At 44.6% G+C, this 20467-nt stretch overlaps 1 protein-coding gene across 14 annotated transcripts in view; it reads left to right on the plus strand.

The window, feature by feature from the left end:
• NUP214 (nucleoporin 214) overlaps positions 1–20467 on the plus strand; it is a 101379-nt gene that overhangs the window by 15973 nt on the left and 64939 nt on the right. For 4 of the 14 annotated variants that reach the window (XM_082695971.1, XM_082695973.1, XM_082695976.1 and 1 more), the window contains exons 12-21: positions 2698–3136; positions 4758–4930; positions 6609–6706; positions 10044–10130; positions 10314–10463; positions 11420–11578; positions 13933–14036; positions 16129–16311; positions 16991–17076; positions 17177–17260. In XM_082695971.1, the coding sequence (XP_082552097.1) occupies positions 2698–3136; positions 4758–4930; positions 6609–6706; positions 10044–10130; positions 10314–10463; positions 11420–11578; positions 13933–14036; positions 16129–16311; positions 16991–17076; positions 17177–17260 (1563 nt within the window). Of the gene's footprint in view, positions 1–2697; positions 3137–3266; positions 3282–4757; positions 4931–6608; positions 6707–10043; positions 10131–10313; positions 10464–11419; positions 11579–13932; positions 14037–16128; positions 16312–16990; positions 17077–17176; positions 17261–20467 lie in introns of all 14 variants that reach the window. The other 10 variants (XM_082695963.1, XM_082695970.1, XM_082695975.1 and 7 more) reach the window with 5 other exon arrangements.

Raw genomic sequence — 20467 nt, forward strand, 5'->3', positions numbered from 1 at the left:
TTAAAATTTCACCACTTCTCTCTTTGAATTCCATGACTGTAGCTGTCTCTGGCTTTAAAAAAAAAAAAAAAGTGTGGTGGGACCAGTTCTCTATCTAAGAAAAAGCATGTTGACCAGCTGGCTTGGGTAAGGCTGACAGTGTATTTTCTTTCTGCTTCCCAGTGCAGAGTGCGTCATTCATAAACAGAGCTGTGGAGACACTTGGGCTCCTGCTGTTTGGCAGTGCGAGCCCAAGAAGTAAACAGGGACCAGGCTGACCCTGTATTAGTCTTGTGCTGGCGTGTCTCATCATCCACAGTGTGGCCTCCGAGTTGTTTTTTAACTTTAAGCGCTCCTGAGTACCACCAGCTACACTCATTTGCACGGTCGGTCTGTCTGTTCACAAGCAGTACACCTGTGGGGTTGGGAGCCTGCAGGATGATGTTTGTTTCTGAGCACAGTTCAGTGTGAGGGACTTTGCAACTAGCCCATCAAACCCCCAAACACACGGAGAGGCTAGTTTTATTTTTCGCCACTCCTAGAGAGAGCCCCGTCTTCGCTCACACGTGGTCCAAAGGAGGCGGCCGTGTTCAGATGAGCTGAAGAGAGCCTTGGAAGGGAGAAAGTAGGCAGCCAGCTGTAGCTAAAGCGGTCCAGGGAAACGTTAATGGTTCTGCATATTTCCACGCTACAGTTCCACGTATGCTGGGCTGAATGAGCAGGGGGTTTTCATATGTTCAATTCTATTTTCGGTTAGGAACATGCCCCTGATTTCTTTCGGGTCTGGCATATACGTTTCACATTGGTCTTTTGAATGTGTGTGGAACTGAGGAACATCTGTATGTTTGTGTCTTTAAAGAAGTTAGCTGTCACTGGTTCCATATTGTGCGAAGGAAGTATTAACAATACATTTGCTAGCATTTTTACCCTGCCATAAAAGTGGCAGTTTACTGGGGTCTTCTTTTTCAGAAGTGTTTTCATACTTGTACCCTAAGTCTTTCTTTACTTTTGACATCGTGAAGGTAAACTGTCAGCTGAGACCGTTTGGAAGAATCAAGACCCAGTAACTTTATTGATAAAAAATATTGCTTCCTACTTATTTATTGACTTACTGAACTTGGCAAATTAAGATGTTTATAGGAATTTTGGAAAACAGAAAAATATTTAAACCTGCTCTTCCCTTCTAGTGTTTTTTTCATAAACCTCTTTCTTCATAGTTGTGATCCTGTTGTACACATCTTTGGTGTTCATGCTTTTAATTTAAATTGTGTTTCTAGGTTCTTATGTAATCTTTGTGATTGATTTAAAAGAATGCTTACTATTCCATTGAACATCTTTTAGAATTTGGGTTGTGTTAAATGTCTTTTTCATGTTTCAGGTTATTCTTCTAGGCTTTATTCTTAGAAGTGGGATTACCAAGTCCATTTCTTAGGATTTTTTGAGACATAATGCCAAAGTGTTTTCTGAAACGTTATGCTAACTTAGGTACCTGCTGGTGTAAAAGGTTTCAGGTTCATTTTTCCCTTCCAAACATAGGGATTATACATATTTAAATTTTGATAATTTATAGGATAATAAAAATATATGCCATTTTAATTTGCATTTCTTTGATGAGGCAGATTGAATGTATTTTATGAATTAAGTTCTTCTATCAGAGTCTTGAAATTTCTTCATCTCAATTTATATGAGCTTTTTAAAAAAATATAAAACATATTACCATTTGCCACAGAGTTTTCTTAGTTCATTTACCTTTAAGTTATGTAACCATTTTTACTCAGTCAAATCTTTTTTTTTTTTTTTAAGATTTTATTTATTTGACAGAGAGAGAGAGCAAGATCACAAGCAGGCAGAGAGGCAGGCAGAGAGAGGGGGGGAGGCAGGCTCCATGCTGAGCAGAGAGCCCGATGCGGGGCTTGATCCCAGGACCCTGGGATCATGACCCGAGCAGAAGGCATAGGTTCAACCCACTGAGCCACCCAGCCACCCCTTATTCAGTCAAATCTTAATCTTTTCCTTTTGTGGTTTTTTTCTTTTGGTTACTTCTAAATTTCAAGTTATTAGGCTCTTCAGTGACTCTTCACTTTTTGCCACGTTTGTTTGGAGATGTACACGTACATGTGCTTCTGCATGTGTAGACATCCTTAATTTATCTGGAATTGGTTTTAGTGACTATTACAAAGTGGAGGTCTGAATTAAAATTTTTCCCTGATTTCTGTGAAATGTTGCAGAATGGTTTCTTTTTCACTGTAACGTTGAGACATGCATTTTTTGATTCTGCCTGTGAAGTCCTATTAATCTAATGTCTTTCATGTCTTCTTTTGCCTTCAAAGTTTTGTCCATTTCACCATGTGGAAAGTCCACATCCATCCCACTACCCCCCCCTTTTTTTTTTCAAGATTTTATTTATTTATTGAGAGAGAGAGAGAGAGAGTGCACAAGTAGGCAGAGCAGTAGGCAGAGGAGAGGGAGAGGCAGGCTCCCTGCTGAGCAGGGACCCTGATGTGGGCTTGATCCCAGGACCCTGAGATCATGACCTGATCTGAAGGCAGACACTTAACCGACTGAGCCACCCAGGCTCCCCTCTTTCCCCCCTGGTGAACTAGGACTGTTCTTTCTGGCTTCCTTCTGCCACGAGCCCTTTTCAGTTGTTTTCTGTCACGTGGACATCCGTTGTTACTGCGCTAACTTCTCCCGTTTTCTCCATTTTGTTCACCACAGGGAGTACTCCCACTACCCCAACCTCGTCTCCAGCCCCACAGAAGCTCGACGCGCCAGCCCCCGCAGCCCCGGGTCCACCAGGTCCACCTTCATCACTGTCTGCTCCCCCCTCCACCTTCTCTCTGCCTTCTGCTGTCGGAGCTCCTTCTGTGTTCTCCTTCGGCCCTTCCTTGAGGTCATCTGCTGCTGGCCCAGGGGAGCCCCCGCCGTGTTCCAGTGGCTCGGGCGCGTCCATCTTCTCTTTCCCTTCCTCTCAAGCCTCCCTGGCGCCCACCCCTGGAGCCTCTCCCATGACGCCATCCGCAGCCTCGTTCTCCTTTGGATCCTTGGGTTTTAAGCCTCCCCTGGAAAGCACGCCGATATCAAGTGCGTCTGCTCCAAACATAGGACTGAAGACCGCCTTACCACCCTCAGTGGTCAAGGTCAACCTTAGTGAGAAGTAAGTAACACTTGAAGAAAGTCTGCTGCTTTGGTGGCATGAGTAGAAATATCACGTGTTAGTAGCTGGAAATTGAGTTATTGTGAGTGAAGTTAAAATTAGATTTTCTCTTTTTTCCTGCCTTCCAAAGTAATAATGGCAAGTGGTAAGAATTTAAACAACGTAAAATGTTTGTGTTTAATCAGTGGTTGGAGTCCAGAAGAGTCTCTTAGAATTTTTTTTAATCATAAGAGGTTTATATTTATATGCTTGTTTTTGCTTTTTTAGATTTAAAATGTAGGAGATCCTCCTTATTTTTACTCATTATTTAATTAATTTATTTATTTACTTTGAGAGGGAGAGCACCTGTGCAGAGGGAGGGGGAATCCCACACACCCACACAGGCTCCATGCCCAGCACGGATCCCCCTGCGGGGCTCGATCCCATGACCCCAAGATCATGACCTGAGCTGAAAACAAGAGTCAGATGCTCAACCAGCTTAGCCACCCAGGCGACCTGATATTCCTTTTTTATTTTTTTTTTTTTTTTGACAGAGAGAGATCACAAGTAGGCAGAGAGGCAGGCAGAGAGAGAGAGAGGAGGAAAAAGGCTCCCTGCTGAGCAGAGAGCCCGATGCGGGACTCGATCCCAGGACCCTGAGATCATGACCTGAGCCGAAGGCAGAGGCTTAACCCACTGAGCCACCCAGGTGCCCCGATATTCCTTATTTTTAAAAAAGTGAAGCAATAAGGAATATATGTCCTAAGAGGGGAATGAATCTCTTGTGGTCCTTTTCCCCTTTACTCTCTGAGGCACTTCGTGATAGCCACCACGGTGGTCTGTGAAGTTGTCCCTGTGTCAGGTGACTCTCCTGCCCGATGGTCCTCAAGGGCCTCTCAGTGCTGTTCCAGGACAGTCCAGACTCCATAACGTGGTCCTTGCTTTCTTCCCCGTGGGGCTCCTGCCGACTCCCTCAGGTCGCATTTTTTTACCACTTTATCTGCTGCTCATGTTCGCCCCGCTAGCATGCAAGCCTGCAGGAAGCGATCCCAGCTTGCCCGCGCTCCCCTCTGCTGGCTCCCCTTGGCCCGGAGGCAGTACTGGCTGTCATCCCCGCTTGGAATCCACTTTGTAGTCTCACTGAAATGTCCCTGGCCAGTCAGCTCACACTGGACGTTTAGATTGTTTCTAGGCTTTTGCTCTGTAGGTGAGACTTAACTTTCCATGACCATGAACACCCCAAAGACGGTGATCTGCTCCCCTCTGCCTTTCTCACTCCCCAGAGGGGTGAGCGCCTCGAAGTGAGTTCTCAGTGATTTCCTCAGCAGAAGGACAATGCTAGCTTCTCCCTAAGTTTATTGGAGCCCCCGCCTCCTTTTTTTTTTTCACTTGTCTTGATAAAAGAAAAATATTTCACAATTTCACTTCTTCATGTTCATGGAGTAGTTTACTCCTCAGTATGCAGAAGATAAGATCAAATGTTTCCTTGGCAGCGTTCACCTTTTGTAAGAAATAGCTAAATGTTTCTGTCTCATGAAGGCAAAAGCACAGGAGCAGTAAGTCCCCTCCGTGGCATTGCTCACGACCAGCGTGAAGGGGCCTCAGCGCGGGCGCTCCTCAAGCAGTCGGGCTGCCGTTTCAGGTTCACTGCCATGGCTCCCTCCACTCCTGCCATCAGCTCCCAGGGTGTGTCCGCGACACTGCCGTTCCCCTCTGCCACCAAGCCGGCTACTTCTGGACCCCTCAGCCACCCCACGCCCATCTCAGCACCGCCCAGCTCCGTGTCAAAGTCCTCGGTCTCTCCCTCGGCATCAGGTATGATTTTAAGCAAACTGCTCCAGAGCTCAGCCCTGAGTTCCTGCATCTGCGTGTTTCAGTTGTTAGGAACCCTCGCCCCCGTAGTCAGACGAGACCCATTTGTTCTTGCTTCCTGTGTCTCATGCTGGTGAGCTCTGACAGTCGTGCTCTCGGTATTCTCGGCTGTGAGGATTGCCGCAGCCTGGGTGCTGCCACACTTGGCTCTCCCGACATTTCTCATGGAGCTAAGTGTACCTGATGATTCAAAAGGAAGTCTCTTGTTGGGTGCCATCTTTCTTCACGTGCAGCCTGCCCTACGTGAAGGGCAGTTATAGAACAGTTAGAAAAGTTCCATAGACGAGGGAAGGCCTGCAGTACTCATAGGCTTATTGCTTCTGATGGCTGACTGTGATTTTCACACTCAGCCCTACTGTGAGCAAATCTCTAATAAATGACGATTATAAGTGGAAATAGTTCGTATGACCAAGTTGGATCCAAGTGCATAGTATAGCTCTATGAGCAACCGTCCCCGGCCTTTTTTCCCTTTCATACCTGCAGAAAGATTGTGTAAACTATGTAACAGTGAGTGTGCCCTCCACCAAGACAACACTTGGTAACATTCTGCACCGTTTGCTTTGTGTCTTCTTAGCATACATTTTTTTTTCATTAAAATATTTGAGAGTTAATCACAGAGACTTCACCCCTAAACACGTAAGCACATATCTCTTAAATACAGGGTTACGTGATATGTTTTCACACTCAGGAAATTAACCATAATCTAATCTGTAGCCCATATTGACACTTGCACAGCTGTCCCAATAATGTTCTTTCTGGTTTTTTCCCCTCCAGTCAAGGACCACATATTCTATTCCAGTTTTTTCTCTTTAGTCTCAGTGTCAAATATTCCTTTGCCATTCTCATCTTTCTCAGCATTGACATTCGTGGAGAGGTCAGGCCAGTAATTTGGGAAGTCTTGCCTTAGTCTTTTCATATCTCTTTTCAGTATAGGAGAGGAAACTTGAACTGTGATGTGCATACATGGTCTCCATTTCCACTGCTCACTGCCAGGATCTCCATCCCCTGCCCCATTGCCATTATTTAATTCTTACGGTTTGGAGGGTCCTGGGTTATTGGATTATAAATCCAGTGGCATTCTAGACTCCCTGGGGGATCCTATCCCTAATAGGTCAATCAGGCTCTTTGGAGGTGAGGTTTGGGTATGAGTTTCTGGTATAGTTGTTTTAAAAGCTCCCTAGGTGATTCTAATATGCAAAAAAAGCAAGCCTTTTTCTAGAAGCTTCCAGGAGGGTCCTGAAGATCATGTGAGTTCTTACAAGGTAATGGGATTATTTGCACATTGTACCCAGTTTCCAGATGTGCAACAGGAGTCTCTGGGGAGTAAGGATGGGCCGAATGGCCAGCCTCTGGGGCGTGCACAAAAATGCAGGTATCTGCTACTGTCAGAGACTTTCCAGTTTTATCTGCTTTATAAAATAGAGTTTCACATCTAAAAATGTATTTTGTCTTTTTTCATTATCTTGGATCAGTCTTGACAACCTAGATGCCGCTCTTGGTAACATAAATCATGGAAGGGAGGCCAGGGACACCGAGAAGCTTACTTTTTTAGATTTGAGGGAAGGACACCTGTGCTGGGAGGCAAGAAATGCTCTCTGTTTTCACTGACCTCTTATTCCAGCAGGGCGGTCTACTCAGGGCAGCCCAGGCCCCGTGCCCTCCATGGTGCAGAAGTCACCCAGGATAACCCCTCCACTGGCCAAGTCAGGCTCTCCCCAGGTATGTTCAAACCCGGCTTATCGTGGTGTGTGTTCATCTACTGTCCCATCATGCGTGCTCTTTTTAAAGTGGGTTTTTGTGGTTTAGAATTTATGCCTTTGAAATAGTACTTCGAGCTATGTGGTGGGAGTTACTGAAGTCGGAGCTTGGAACGTTTGTAATGTTTGCTCCTAAATGCCATTTCTCTCAGCCCCAGAGTCAGCACTGTTTTCTCTGCTGGTTCCTGAGCTTGTTGTGCTGTGCTGTTGACTTTGGTGTATTCTCTCTCTCTCTCTCTCTCTCTCTCTCTCTCTGAAAAGACTGTAGGGCCTGTTTTTTTCCCTCTCATTCCCAAAATAACTGAGAAATCTATCCAATTCCGTCTTCTGTGCTTTCCATAACATCTCAGTTTATTTTACTTAACTTTTTTATTGGCATGTAATACACATGGGTAAAAAAGTATTTCCGTGTAGCAGCTGAATACGCCTTGGTAACAACACTCACCTCAGATCAAGAAATAGCACATTATGGGGCGCCTGGGTGGCTCAGTGGGTTAAGCCTCTGCCTTCGGCTCAGGTCATGATCTCAGGGTCCTGGGATTGAGCCCAGCATTGGGCTGTCTGCTCAGCGGGGGCCTGCTTCCCGCCCCCACCCCCGTCTCTCTCTGTCTGCCTCTTTGCCTACTTGTGATCTTTCTCTGTCAAGTAAATAAGTAAAATCTTAAAAAAAAAAAAAAAAAGAAAGAAAGAAAGAAAAAGAAAAAAAAGGAAATGGCACCATTACCAGGACCCCAGAATTCTCCCTTACATGTGCCCTTTTTAATTATTCCCCTTGTCGAAGTAGGCCCCCTGCTATGATTTCTGACAGCGGAGCTTAGTTTGGCCAGTTCATACCTTCTCTAAAATGGAATCACATGGTGTTTTCTTGTATCGGGCAGTTTGGCTCAACATTATGTTCGTGAGATTGATCCGTATCATTGTGGCCGTGTGGAATTCATGGGGTGGCTATACGACAAGTATTTATCCTACCTGACAGACATCTGAAGAGCTTCCAGGTTGAAGTTACTGCGAATAGCGTTGTTGTGAGCATGCTAGTTGAGGTCAAGGTCTGGGGGTGAACATATATATGCATTTCTGTGGGGTGTCTGCTGAGGAGTGGAATTGCTGGGCCACAGGATACACCTGTATATTTCTTTTCAGTAAATGCCCAACGGGTGTATAAGAGAGTCAGCTGTTCCATATCCTCATTGGTCCTGAGATTTTTCATTTCTTATTGTTATATTTTGCAGTTTTAATTAGTATTTCCCTGGTGACCACTAAATTCAACCTTTTTTCCATGTGATTTTGGCCATTTGACTATCTTCTTTAATGAGGCGTCTGTTCTCAAGTCTTTAATCTTTTATTCTATGTGATTTTCTGTCTTCTTACAGATTTCTGTCAGAGTTCCTTGTACTACAAATACTTTCTCTGTGAATTGCTTTTTCATTCTGCTCGTGGTGTCTTTTGGTGGCAAGGTTTTTTTGTTTTTTTGGTTTTTTTTAAGATTTTATTTATTTATCCGACAGAGAGAGATCACAAGTAGGCAGAGAGGCAGGCAGAGAGAGAGGAGGAAGCAGGCTCCCTGCTGAGTAGAGAGCCCGATGCTGGGCTCGATCCCAGGACGCTGGGATCACGACCTGAGCCAGAGGCAGAGGCTTTAACCCACTGAGCCCCCCAGGAGCCCCTGGTGGCAAGTTTTTAATATAGTTCAGTATACTACCTTTTCTTTTATGATGAGTGCTTTTTGTGTTCTGTTTTAGAAATTATTTCTGGTTCCAAGGGGTCAAAAAGATATTTTCCTGTGTTTTTCTAAAAGCTTTATTATTTTCTTTTCATATTTAGATTTACAATTTATCATCTCGGTTTATTACTATGATTTAACTTTGAGAGAGTTTTATGTCACTTTCCCACTTGATTTGTGTGCCCTGGAGACCAGAGTCATGGTTTTTCCTTCTCTTTGCCAATTGACCTTATTCCTGCCCTCAGCATGGACCCTGCAGGGCACACAGTAAATGCCCAGCTTACAGGTCTAGCTTTTGGCTTGGTGCACAACACATGGTATTTGTTAGATCAATGTTTGCTGTTTTTTGTTTTTCGGTTTTTTTTTTTAAAGATTTTATTTATTTATTTAATAGAGAGAGAGAGAGATCACAAGCAGGCAGAGAGGCAGGCAGAGAGGGGGAAGCAGGGTCCCCGCTGAGCAGAGAGCCTGATATGGGGCTCAATCCCAGGACCCTGAGATCATGACCTGAGCCAAAGGCAGAGGCTTAACCCACCCAGATGCCCTCAGTGTTTGCTGTTTTAATGGTTGCTTATGCAGTCTACAAATCCTCTATATGGTAATTGCTGTAGGTATCAAATAATCTAAAAGCCATCTCAAGTTATAATGTCTCTACAGCAGAACTCTTGATTTCTGTCTCCTTAAGAACCTGTTCCAGGTGGTGTGCTCAAGCCCCAAACCCAGAAGGCATTCTGGATCCCGCTACTTAACAGAAGCTCCCCTAATCCTTACTAGCAGAAGATCTTGTCAGCTGTACGCTGATGTGTCGTGTATGTGGCATGAACCCACAGCAGTTGTCCCCGTGGACGTCATATTTCAGACCATTGTCATCTCTTGCCTCATTACCCTCCTGCCTGGTTTCCCTCTTTCTTCTCCCTCTCACTGACATCTCTGCTTGATTTAGCAGCAAGAGAGATCTTTTAAAATCCTAAATCAAAGAACAAAGTCTCCCAGAGCTCCAACAGTAGTTTTCCAGCACCCTTAGAAACATACCCAGACTCCTTAGTTTAGTCGTACACGACCTGCCCAGCCCTTTCCAGTTCCCTCCCTGACTTTCCCGGCCCACGTCTCCTCTCTCTCGGCCCCCACCGTGCCGGAGCTCTTTCCTGCCTCGCGTTCTCCACCTGCTCTTCTTGCTGCCTGGCAGGTGCTTCCCCTAGAACTTTCTGTAGCTTTCTGCTTTATCTCAGGACTCAGTTCAGTGACTATGCTCAGTGAGGGTTTTCCAGGCCCCCTCCTCTCCACTCGTGCCCCCTTTCTCTTCTTAGGTTCCTGTTTACTTTTGTCCTGTCACTGTCCGCAGCTAAAATGATCTGGCTGGATTACAGCTTAGTGTTGGTAGAAGGTAAGGACCAGCAGAGCAGAGACCTCTTCTGTCCTGTTCACCTCTCTCCACCGTCTAGAACATGCCTTAAAGCAAGTAGGTACTCGGTCAGTGTGGGTTCGAAAGAAGGAGCGAGGGAGCAGTGACTGTATTGTGAAGCTACTGCTTCAACACGGGCTGGGGGTGTGTCTGTCAACCTTGTGCCTTCCATTGCAGGCGAAATCACTTCAGCCTCCCGTTGCAGAGAAGCAGGGACACCAGTGGAAAGAGTCAGATCCCGTGATGGCTGGAATCGGGGAGGAGGTAAAGTCCTTCCTGCAGATTTTTTCCAGAAGTAGCCCTGACCATGAGACTGGAGTGACTCTGAGTGCAGACCTGTGCATGACTGTTTTGTTCTGGCATTCGGCCATGGTGCACCCTGGGGCCTCGTGCTGTGAGGGCCTGGGAGCTGTGAGTTCAGCCCTTCCTCTTTTCTGGCTCCTGTAGATCGCGCACTTTCAGAAGGAGTTGGGAGAACTGAAAGCCCGGACTTCCAAAGCCTGTTTCCAAGTGGGTAATTTGGAGGAGATGAAGATGCTGCGGATGGAGTCTGATGACCTGCACACCTTTCTCTTGGAGATCAAGGAGACCACGGAGGTCTGGGCTTGTGATGTTCTTCCTGATTTGAATTGTGCTTTCAAAGTCGCTCCCCCAGCACTCCATTCTTCAGGGGCTCCAGTGTTGTTTTTTTAAGAAGGATGAGTAGTTTACCTAGGAATGCCCAAGTTCAGATCCTGTCTTCAGCACTTAACAAATTATGTGACTTTAGGCAAGTTAATGTAGCTACTCTAGGTTTTCGTTTTTTCATACAGAAAATGGACTAATTATAGTTTCTACCCCACTGACCCATACCAGCCACTCTATAAAAGTCTCTTACAGTTACTAGTTTAGGTATATTTGAAAATTGACCATAGTTTATAATAAATTATTAGATTATGGTAAAGGGTTAGGTTTAAGAGCGTATATGGTATAAAAATACCATGTATTTATTGTTAATGGTATTTACTGTGTTACTGTTACTACTGCTTACCATGTGCCAGGCACCGTGCGTGCCAGGCACCGTGTTATCTTGCAGACTCCTCAGACCATCCTGTTTGGTAGGTGCTATTGCTCTCTTGCAAGTTAGGAAGCTGCAGTATAGACAGGTGAAAGCATTGGCCCAAAGCTACCCAGTTACCATGTGCCAGTCCCTGACCGTCTGCCTCCAGAGCCCTGCTCTGAAAACTGTCCCTGGAAAGAGACCAGTTCTCCAGGCTGTCGGCAGTGATTGTCTTCGGGTAGTGGGACTGTAGGTAAAACCAGTAGCTTTTCTTACTCTTTGAGTTTCTGGTCAGTGGAATATGTGGTTTTTCAGTGAGGAAGAAAAAAAAAAAACTTCAGAAAGTGAATGTTTGTATTTTTCTTTTCAAATACTGACTTTCTTTTTGTAGACTCACAGGTGCATCATGTAAGCTATTGGAGAAACACCAAGTAGTTGTCCTTGATCCAGACGGAAAGGTTTGTTTCTCGGAAACAAACACTTTGTCTCAGTATGGCCCTTGTATCTTTTCTAGTCTCTCCATGGAGACATCAGTACCCTGAAAACAACTTTACTTGAGGGCTTTGCTGGTGTGGAAGAAGCCAGGGAACAAAACGAGAGGGATTGCGACTCTGGGTATCTGCACTTGCTCTATAAGAGACCCCTGGACCCCAAGAGTGAAGCCCAGCTCCAGGTAGGAGGATCCAGCCCAAGTGAGAGGTTTAAAACCAACTCCTGCAAGTCATTCTCCCTTGTGAGGTCTCGAATCAGGGGCCTGCCCTTCGGATGTTGTTGATTTTCTGTGAATAATTTGCCCGCTTTCCATAGATGTCCTTGGTTGTGACAAAGAAAAGAGCACTTTTCCACTTCATGTTTTACAGAATTAAAACTGGCATTAGAATTCTTGATTCAGTGGTAAGCTTGGTGGAAAGCATACCATTGAAAAAAATATATTTAAAAATCAAATCATGAATAATAAGATTTCATGTCGCAGTTGCTCATTGAGTGCTAAGTACGGTGCTGGGTGTGTTTTCCACTGTATTTCTAGACTTCAGCTGCACTGCAAGATGAGAGTCGCTGATCTTATTCTATGCAGTTATGGAAGTTGGGCCCTATGGTCTCAGGAGCTTGACCACAATGGTGATGTTTTAGTAAGAGTGAACAGTTAGAAAGCTCTAACTGGGCTCTTCGTGGGCTCTTTTCTGTACACCAGACCTCAGCAAAGTTACTTCTCTCATTCATTTATAATAATTCTTATTCTCTGTTGTAGCAAAATCTGGTTTTCGTTTCCATCTTTCAGTTTATGGAAAATTGTTTCATCACAAGCTTTCACGGGGTCACCTCCTCTCTCTGCGTTTGCCCGAGTCCTGGTAGGAAAGGGTGCCTCTGAGCTTCTCCCCTAGGATGTGCGGTCTGAGAGTGTGATGGATGCCTTCCCGCCTTGGGAGGTTTGAGACTGCAGACTCGGCACTTTCTGCCATCTCCGTCCCATCCCGGGCAAATTGACCGCTGGTAGGAAGAGAGTCTGAGGAACCCCCGCTGTGTCTCTCAGTCCGTGAGGGCTGTGAGTGCTTACTGTCGTAGCAAGCGAGCGGGCGCCCTACCTGCCACTCAGCAGACGACTGCCTCCTCGTTGCATCTCCAAACACATCGTCCCTTTGTACGTTTTACCTCTTGCTCTGTGTCCAGAGCAAAAGAAAAGCATGTAGCTTTGGGGGGACACTTGCCCCATTCAAAAGGAAATGCTTTTCTTTTGTCACAAAACTAAGATAATAACCACTAGCATTTATCGAGCACATACCACGTACAAAAGACGGATAAGGAGGCAGATGTTGGAACGGCACGGGTGTCCCCGTGAGTAAATGCTAGAGCCTGAGTCTGGCTCGGAGCCTGGGCTCCTCACCACCGTGCCGTGCTGACCCAGGTGGATAAGTGGCCGTGGGAAAGGGAATCTATGAATGTGGGATCAGTTGCTGTGGCGGTGCCGATGAGGGAGCAGCTAAGCCACAGAGAAGTGTCTGTGACAGGCCGCATAAGAGAAGTTGGCTTTTCAGGTAGATGGAGGGGGGGGCACTCAGGAGCAGCAGGGCTCTCGAATGCACAAGGCCCGGTGGCACTGGTGCTCAAAGGACAGGGCCTCCCTGCAACCATGGAGTAGGGAGCCGAAATTTATACTTAGAGCTAAGGTTACTGCTACTTCCTGGAATCGGGTTGGCTCTTTCTAAAGAACAATTTGCTCTTTTTCACTTGGGGCGTATACCCTTAGCCCGGAGTAGTTTTAAAAGTCCAGTTAAACACGGGAAGAACTTTGTACAAGTGTAAAAACTTATTCATAGCGTATGGCATATCGTCCTCTCTGTATGCGTGTTTAATGGAATGCTTCGTCTTTATTGCACTTTTAATTTTCGAGAGTCAGGTTGTGTAACCACGAAGGTTAACACCGGCCTGGGAATTACTGCAGGCCTCCAATAAAATAGATGTGAATTTCATTAAATGGTCAGTTCCATGCCTAGTGCTGACACTGTTCTTTGAGAAGAGGTGAGTTTTTCTCACCTGGTAAGAAGACTTCTGTGTCACATGCTATGAATGGATAGATGCAGAATTAGTTTCAGCACTTTTTAGGATCATTTTGTCTGTATTATAGTCAATTTCATGGGTAGGATAGCAAAAGCCCAATGGGTGTGCTGTTGGAGCAGCAGAGTGCAGTGGAAAATTCCTGGAGCATGTTGAGTTGCTTTAATAGGCACTGACAAATGAGAATGTGCGACAGCATTTCCCCTGGAGCCCCAGGCTGGCACACCCGGCCTGCTTCCCTGTGCTTTGTGACCACTCCTCTGTCTCAGTTAGAAAGATTGAGTTCTGTTGTTTTGTTTTAATTATGACATTCTAATGATTATATAATGATTATATTAAAGGTTCTGCTCTTGTGTTTTCTTTGTTCGCTACGGTGCTCATTAGAAAAATCTTACAAAATTATTTTGATTGTTTTGATCCCTCCTCCAGGCTACTAGAAAACTAATCATTTGCTTTCTCATTTTTTTCTTATAGGAAATTCGGCGCCTTCATCAGTATGTGAAATTTGCTGTCCAGGATGTGAACGATGTGCTAGACTTGGAATGGGATCGGCATCTGGAACAAAAGAAAAAACAAAAGTGAGCGAGGTCTCTCATCCACTGTGGGTTGCAGGAGACACTGCTATAGCCTTTTGAACAGATAACTTAAGGGCACTGATTAAAGCCCTGCAGTTGTTCATTCTCTTTGACCCAGCCACTATATTTCTGGAAGTTTGTTCTACAGAAGTAATAGCCACATCTGCAGCAGTTTACATAAAAGAATTTATATCATAGTACAGTTTATGACAGTGAAAAATTGGATTCAACTTAATATTAGAAGTTAGAGGGGTGGCAGAATAAGTCCAGGCACATTTTTTCCTTAATGGGGAATACTGTGTAACCACTGAATGTTTTTCCCCCAAAATATGGACGAGGTAATACAAAAGTTACACTGGATGATCTCGGTTTGGAGATCTAAATGTAGAAAACAAGCTAGAAATAAATCTGTCACAATATTCAATTATATCTGTGAGATGCAATTAAGAGGAATTTTTCTTTTATACTTTTTTGTATATTCCAAATCTTCTTGTTGAGAAAACTTTCCTAATTAGTGTGGAAGACTTAGAAGGAAGAGAGGAAGAAAGGCACAGGAAAACCTTGTGCTGCTGTGGTCTTCTGTCCCCAGACATTTGGTCGTATGCCATCTGTTTTCCTGAAGGTGATTGCACGTGGTACACCGTGAGAACAGTGAAGGTGCCCACAGGAAAGCAGAGAAACAGATCAGCCCTCAGAATGCTTGGCTTCCGAAACACCTACACTTGAGTAGTGTGATTAGCCCTGTAAGGAAACAAACCGGGAAATGATCTGTTTACTTGCTGTTCTGTGGGATCACAGAACTTGTAAGTGGGACGAGCTGTGCGTGATGTCAGGGGCTGGGCTAGAATGTGCTTAAAATTCAGCAAACAGAACTTAATATGTCATATTGTACAACACGGAGGATGGCATTGTACCTGCCTTGAGTGCCTCAGTTTGGAGTATAGGTAGGGGAAGGTAGAGGTGAGCATCGATGCTGCAGACGCTGGTCAGGGGGAGCAGTCTGTGACCTGGGCACTTGTCCCCTGGGCAGTTGGGCCCCATTAGAGCTGTCACAGCTCACTGCACTGGTCTAAATTCATGTTCAAGTGTATGGGAGGGCATGGCTTGACCTGACAGTAGGGGCCTTCTGTTCTTCATGACAGAAGGATTTCTCTCAGCTAATTAATAAGTTAGCTTCTTAATGTATGATGCTAACAGAAAACCGGACTTTCTTCCCCTTTAGGATAACCATGTATTCTTTGCCTCACATGTTTGTTTTTTTAAAGTTCCTTTTCTGCAGAGTTTAAGTTTGTAAATCTGTACTTTTCTAGTGCATCTCTGCTTTCAAGTCCATCTAAATACTACCTTGTATCCTACTAAAATACCATTTTAAAAATTTATGTTGAACTGTCACCAGAAAGAAAGGGACTATTGTTCCTTTCTTGTTTTAGATCTTTCAGGTGGGGTACCTCCCTGGTGCTAAACTGAGAGCTTAGCCCAGTGTTTCGTTTCTTTTCTTTTTTTTTTTTAAAGATTTTATTTATTTATTTTACAGGCAGAGAGGCAGGCAGAGATAAGGAGAAGCAGGCTCCCCGCTGAGCAGAGAGCCCGATGAGGGGCTCGATCCCAGGACCCCGGGATCACGACCGGAGCCAAAGGCAGAGGCTTTAACCCACTGAGCCACCCAGGCACCCCTAGCCCAGTGTTTCACTTTCACCCTGAGGAAGTGACTGATGCCCACAGAACTCTAGTGGACCCCAGGGCTTTTTTTTCTTGGTGTAATTGACATGCAGGAAAATAGCCAAACCCTAAGTATATAGCTGAAAGCATTCCCTGCCCCCTCCCATTTTTTACTCTGTTTCCTACCCTTTTCTTCCCCGGAACCTCTGTGAGGTTGTCTGATGATGCTGTCCTTTGCTACAGGCCTGGCCTGCTTCCCCTAAGCTTCTCCTTCCTCATTCTGTATTATCCTTGTAAAGCTTTCGTCCCCTTTTTATATTCTGGTTAATTTCCCTACGCTGCCTGGCCACCGGGGGTTCTCAGATTTATTCTTTCACTGTTATCGTTGTGGTACTTGAACGTTCATGTTGAATTCTTTCTTCCTTGTTGTCAACAGGCGCTTGCTTGTGCCAGAGCGAGAGACGCTGTTTAACACGCTAGCCAATAACCGGGAAATCATCAACCAGCAGAGGAAGAGGTTGAATCACCTGGTGGACAGTCTCCAACAGCTCCGTCTCTATAACCAAACCTCTCAGTGGAGCCTGCCCTCGGATGTCAGCTCCCAGAGCAGCACTCAAGGGTGTGCAGGGGAATGGGCTTATCTGGGCCACTGGCACTCCATGAATGTGGTTGAAGGAGCAGCTAGCTGTTTGGGAGTCATGTGCAGAAGCTGTAGAGTATTTCGGATGTGGGTTTGAAAGTGACTCTGCTCTCACTTGTGTGATCCTGGTCAGGTCCTTCACCCTCTCTGAGCCTTTGTTGCTTTGCCCATAAAATGGGAGTGACAGTACCTGCTTTGGGATTGTTGGAGAGTGAAATTGAGCGTGCCACATGAGACAGGTGCCAGTAGATGATGGCAGATTCTATGTAAATAGTGTCGTTGTTTTGAAAATTAACTGGTAGAATTAGGTTGACTAACGTGTCTAGAAGCTCTGACTTCTCATTTTGAGCAAAAACTTTCAGACCTGGCAGTTAGACAGTTTACTCCTGAAGTTACTGGGATGTTGTTATGTTTCTGCCTTTAGGCCAAATGTGTACATTCTAACTGCCCTTTGTGCTATAGCGCAGTTAGTGCTGTGTTTGCCCTGGTGGGGGGAGGGGGCGGGTATTGAGGTTGTAATCTCTTTCCTTTTGGATTGGATTATGTTGATTGATTGGTCAGATTTCCTGTTACCATATTGGGGAGGCTTTCTGGCATTTATATTTGGGGAGATTTCTCAGGTCATAGTTGGTTTGTATGTAACACAATCGTCTTTTAGTTTTGACAGTGACCTCGAAAGTCTCCGTAATGCTTTGTTGAAAACCACCATAGAATCTCACACCAAGCCTTTGTCCAGAGTGCCAGGTAAACACATTCTTCTCATTCTTTAACTCTCTGCATTGTCTTCTGTTGACTTCTTAAAAACCAAGTCTTAAGCATTTATGGGTTCATGAATTTCTTGCAGCTAAACTGTCCCCCGTGAAACAAGCACAGCTAAGAAACTTCTTGGCCAAGAGGAAGACCCCCCCAGTGAGATCCACTGCCCCAGGTAAAGGGAACCGGTCCTGAATTTTTAGCCTCAAACATACAGTGCCTGGTATGAAAGTAGGAAGGAAGGAGGAGTCTGGATGTATCCGTGTCTGTGTGTCTGTGCTTTCCTTCGGCTCTTAGTAAGAAATAGAAGAAATGTCCCCAGATCTGTTGCCCATCTGAATATTAGAGTAGAAAGCAGCTTGTACATACTGTTCAGGGCAGTTCAAGGTAGTAGCTGTGGCTTTGACACTGTGTTCCGTAGTCCTTCGGTTATGTGGTGATGGTTCCCAAGGGTTTGGAGAACACTGAGCTGGTACTAGGGACCCAGACCTCTGCTTTGTCTGAAGATGCTTTACTTGTCTAACTTGTGTGGGGTTTGGAGTAGAATTGCATTGTGGTTGGGGAAATACTTAGGAAACTACTTAGGAAATAAAGGAAGAAATAGAAAGAAAGAAAGAAAGAAAGAAAGAAAGGAAGGAAGGAAGGAAGGAAGGAAGGAAGGAAGGAGGGAGGGAGGGAGGGAGGGAGGGAGGGAAGGAAGGAAAGAAAGAAAGAAAAAAACAACTTAGGAAATAAAGCAAAAACCTACTATGAGAGAATGATGGCACAACACACTTGTGGAAAAGAAGCCATGTGACTAATGGAAAATAATTTTATCATTAAATTACTATGTTATTATCTCAATTTTGTTTTTAAAAAATACTTGTCATGTGGGGCACCTGGGTGGCATAGTTGGTTGGACATCCGACCCTTGGTTTTGGCTCAGGTCATGATCTCGTGGTTGTGGGATTGAGCCCCGCCTTGGGCTCCGCACTCAGTGCGGAGTCTGCTTCAGATTCTTTTTCTCCCTTTTCCCCCTCTCCCTGCTTGAGTATGCTCGCCTTCTCTCTAAAGTGAATTAAAAAATCTTTTCTTTTTTTTCTTTCTTTTTTAATACTAGTTAGGGACGCCTAGGTGGCTCAGTCAGTTAAGCTTCTGCCTTCGACTTGGGTCTTGATCCCAGGGTCCTGGGATTGAGCTCCACATCCAGCTTCCTGCTCAGTGGGAAGCCTGCTTCTCCCTCTCCCTCTGCCTGCCGCTCCCCTGTTTGTGTGCTTTCTCTCTCTCCTCTGTCAAATAAATAAATCAAATCCTTTTTTAAAAAAAGTACTTGTCCTAGACAACTTCATACATAATCATGCTTTGCTTTAGTGCCCATATCTGCTTTTTTCCTTTGAAATTGTGTTGTAAGTTGAAACTGTTTTTTAATACCAACAACAGATGCTTTTTGGTAATTAACAGAAGGAAATTTAATCTTACTGTACCATGACTTATTAATTTTTCTGTAATCATATAATATTGAGTGTAATCATGTAATATTGAGAGTAAGTAGTAGTCACAGATAAGGGAATTTTTTCTTTTTTGTAAGTAGTCTCCACAACCAGTGTGGGACTTGAACTCACTGAATTTGAGATTAAGACCTGAGCGGAGGGATGTCTGGGTGCTCCAGTGGGTTAAAGCCTCTGCCTTTGGCTCAGGTCATGATCCCAGGGTCCTGGGATGGAGCCCCATATCGGCTCTCTGCTTAGCAGGGAGCCTGCTTCCTCCTCTCTCTCTCTACCTGTCTCTCTGCCTGCCTGTGATCTCTGTCTATCAAATAAATAAATAAAATCTTTAAAAAAATAAATGAGAAAGAGAGTTAACCATGTGATCCAGTAAATCACTCATGGGCAGGTACCCAGAGGAACTGAGAACAGGAACTCAGACAGGTATCTGCACACTCATGTTCATAGCAGCACTGTGCACAGTAGCTGGAAGGTAGAAGCAAGCCAGGTGTCCATCAGCAGCTGAAAAGATAAGTGCAGTGGGGTATTATGCGCACCTTAAAGAGGAAGGAAATTCTGATGACATGCTATACCGCGGATGAGCCAGGAGAACGACGTGCTAACAGAGATGAGCCGGTCACAAAAAGACAGACACTGTACGACTGCACTTGTATGATGAGATCCTTAGAGTCGTGAAATTTACAGACACAAAGAGCATGGCAGTTGCAGGGGCCGCAGGGGAGAGAATGGAAGAATTACGGAGACTGGGGACAGAGTTTTAGTTTTACAAGATGCAAAGAATTCTGGAGATGGATGGTTGCACCACAGTGTTCATGTACTTAAAGCTGGAGAAGTGTACACTTAAAAAATGGTTAAGGTGGTAAATTTTAATGTTTTGTGTATTTTGCCATAATGAAAAAAAATTAGACATTTTAAAAATTAAAAAACTTTCATGCCTTCTGTTTTTAAATATTGAACATACGCCTTCTGATGACTGCACACTATTTCCTTGTATTAGAAGGCTGTAATTTACTTGTCCAGTTCCTGTTAAGTATTAATCTCGTTGCCAAGATTTTGCTCAGAACATCCTTGTTCACAAATCCTTAACCACATCTCTGATTGTATCTTCGTAATAAATTCCTTAGAAGTGAGATTTATGTAATTTACTTGCTCATTCAACAAATATGATTGCCTACTTTGTCCCAAACATTATGGTTAATTAGAGAAACTTAGTGTATGACCACATTAGACTTTCAGTTTGGAAGATAATATAGACATTAAGTAGAAATTGCACATTATAGTCAAGCACTTTAAATCTAGGAAATATACATTAAAGGATAAATCAGAGCATATAAACATATTTAACTTTCTTAAAAAGTTATAACTATAGTTATAGTTCGTAACTATTTTTTTAAAAGATTTTATTTATTTATTTGACAGAGATCACAAGTAGGCAGAGAGGCAGGTAGAGAGGAGGAAGCAGGTTCCCTGCTGAGTAGAGAGCCCGATGCGGGGCTCGATCCCAGGACCCTGGGATCATGACCTGAGCCGAAGGCAGAGGCTTTAACCCACTGAACCTCCCAGGTGCCCCCATATTTAACTTTCTTTTTTTTTTTTAAAGATTTATTTATTTATTTGACAGATCACAAGTAGACAGAGAGGCAGGCAGAGAGAGAGAGAAGCAGGCTCCCTGCTGAGCAGAGAGCCCGATGTGGGGCTCGATCCCAGGACCCTGAGATCATGACCTGAGCCGAAGGCAGCGGCTTAACCCACTGAGCCACCCAGGCGCCCCTCCCATATTTAACTTTCTAAAAAAAGATTTTATTTAGGGATGCCTGGGTGGTTCAGTCAGTTAAGCGTCTTCCTTTGGCTCAGGTCATGATCCCAGGATCCTGAGATTGAGTCCAACATTGGGCTCC

Source organism: Mustela nivalis (assembly GCF_964662115.1).
Source record: "Mustela nivalis genome assembly, chromosome: 13".
NCBI classification, from domain to species: Eukaryota; Metazoa; Chordata; class Mammalia; order Carnivora; family Mustelidae; genus Mustela; species Mustela nivalis.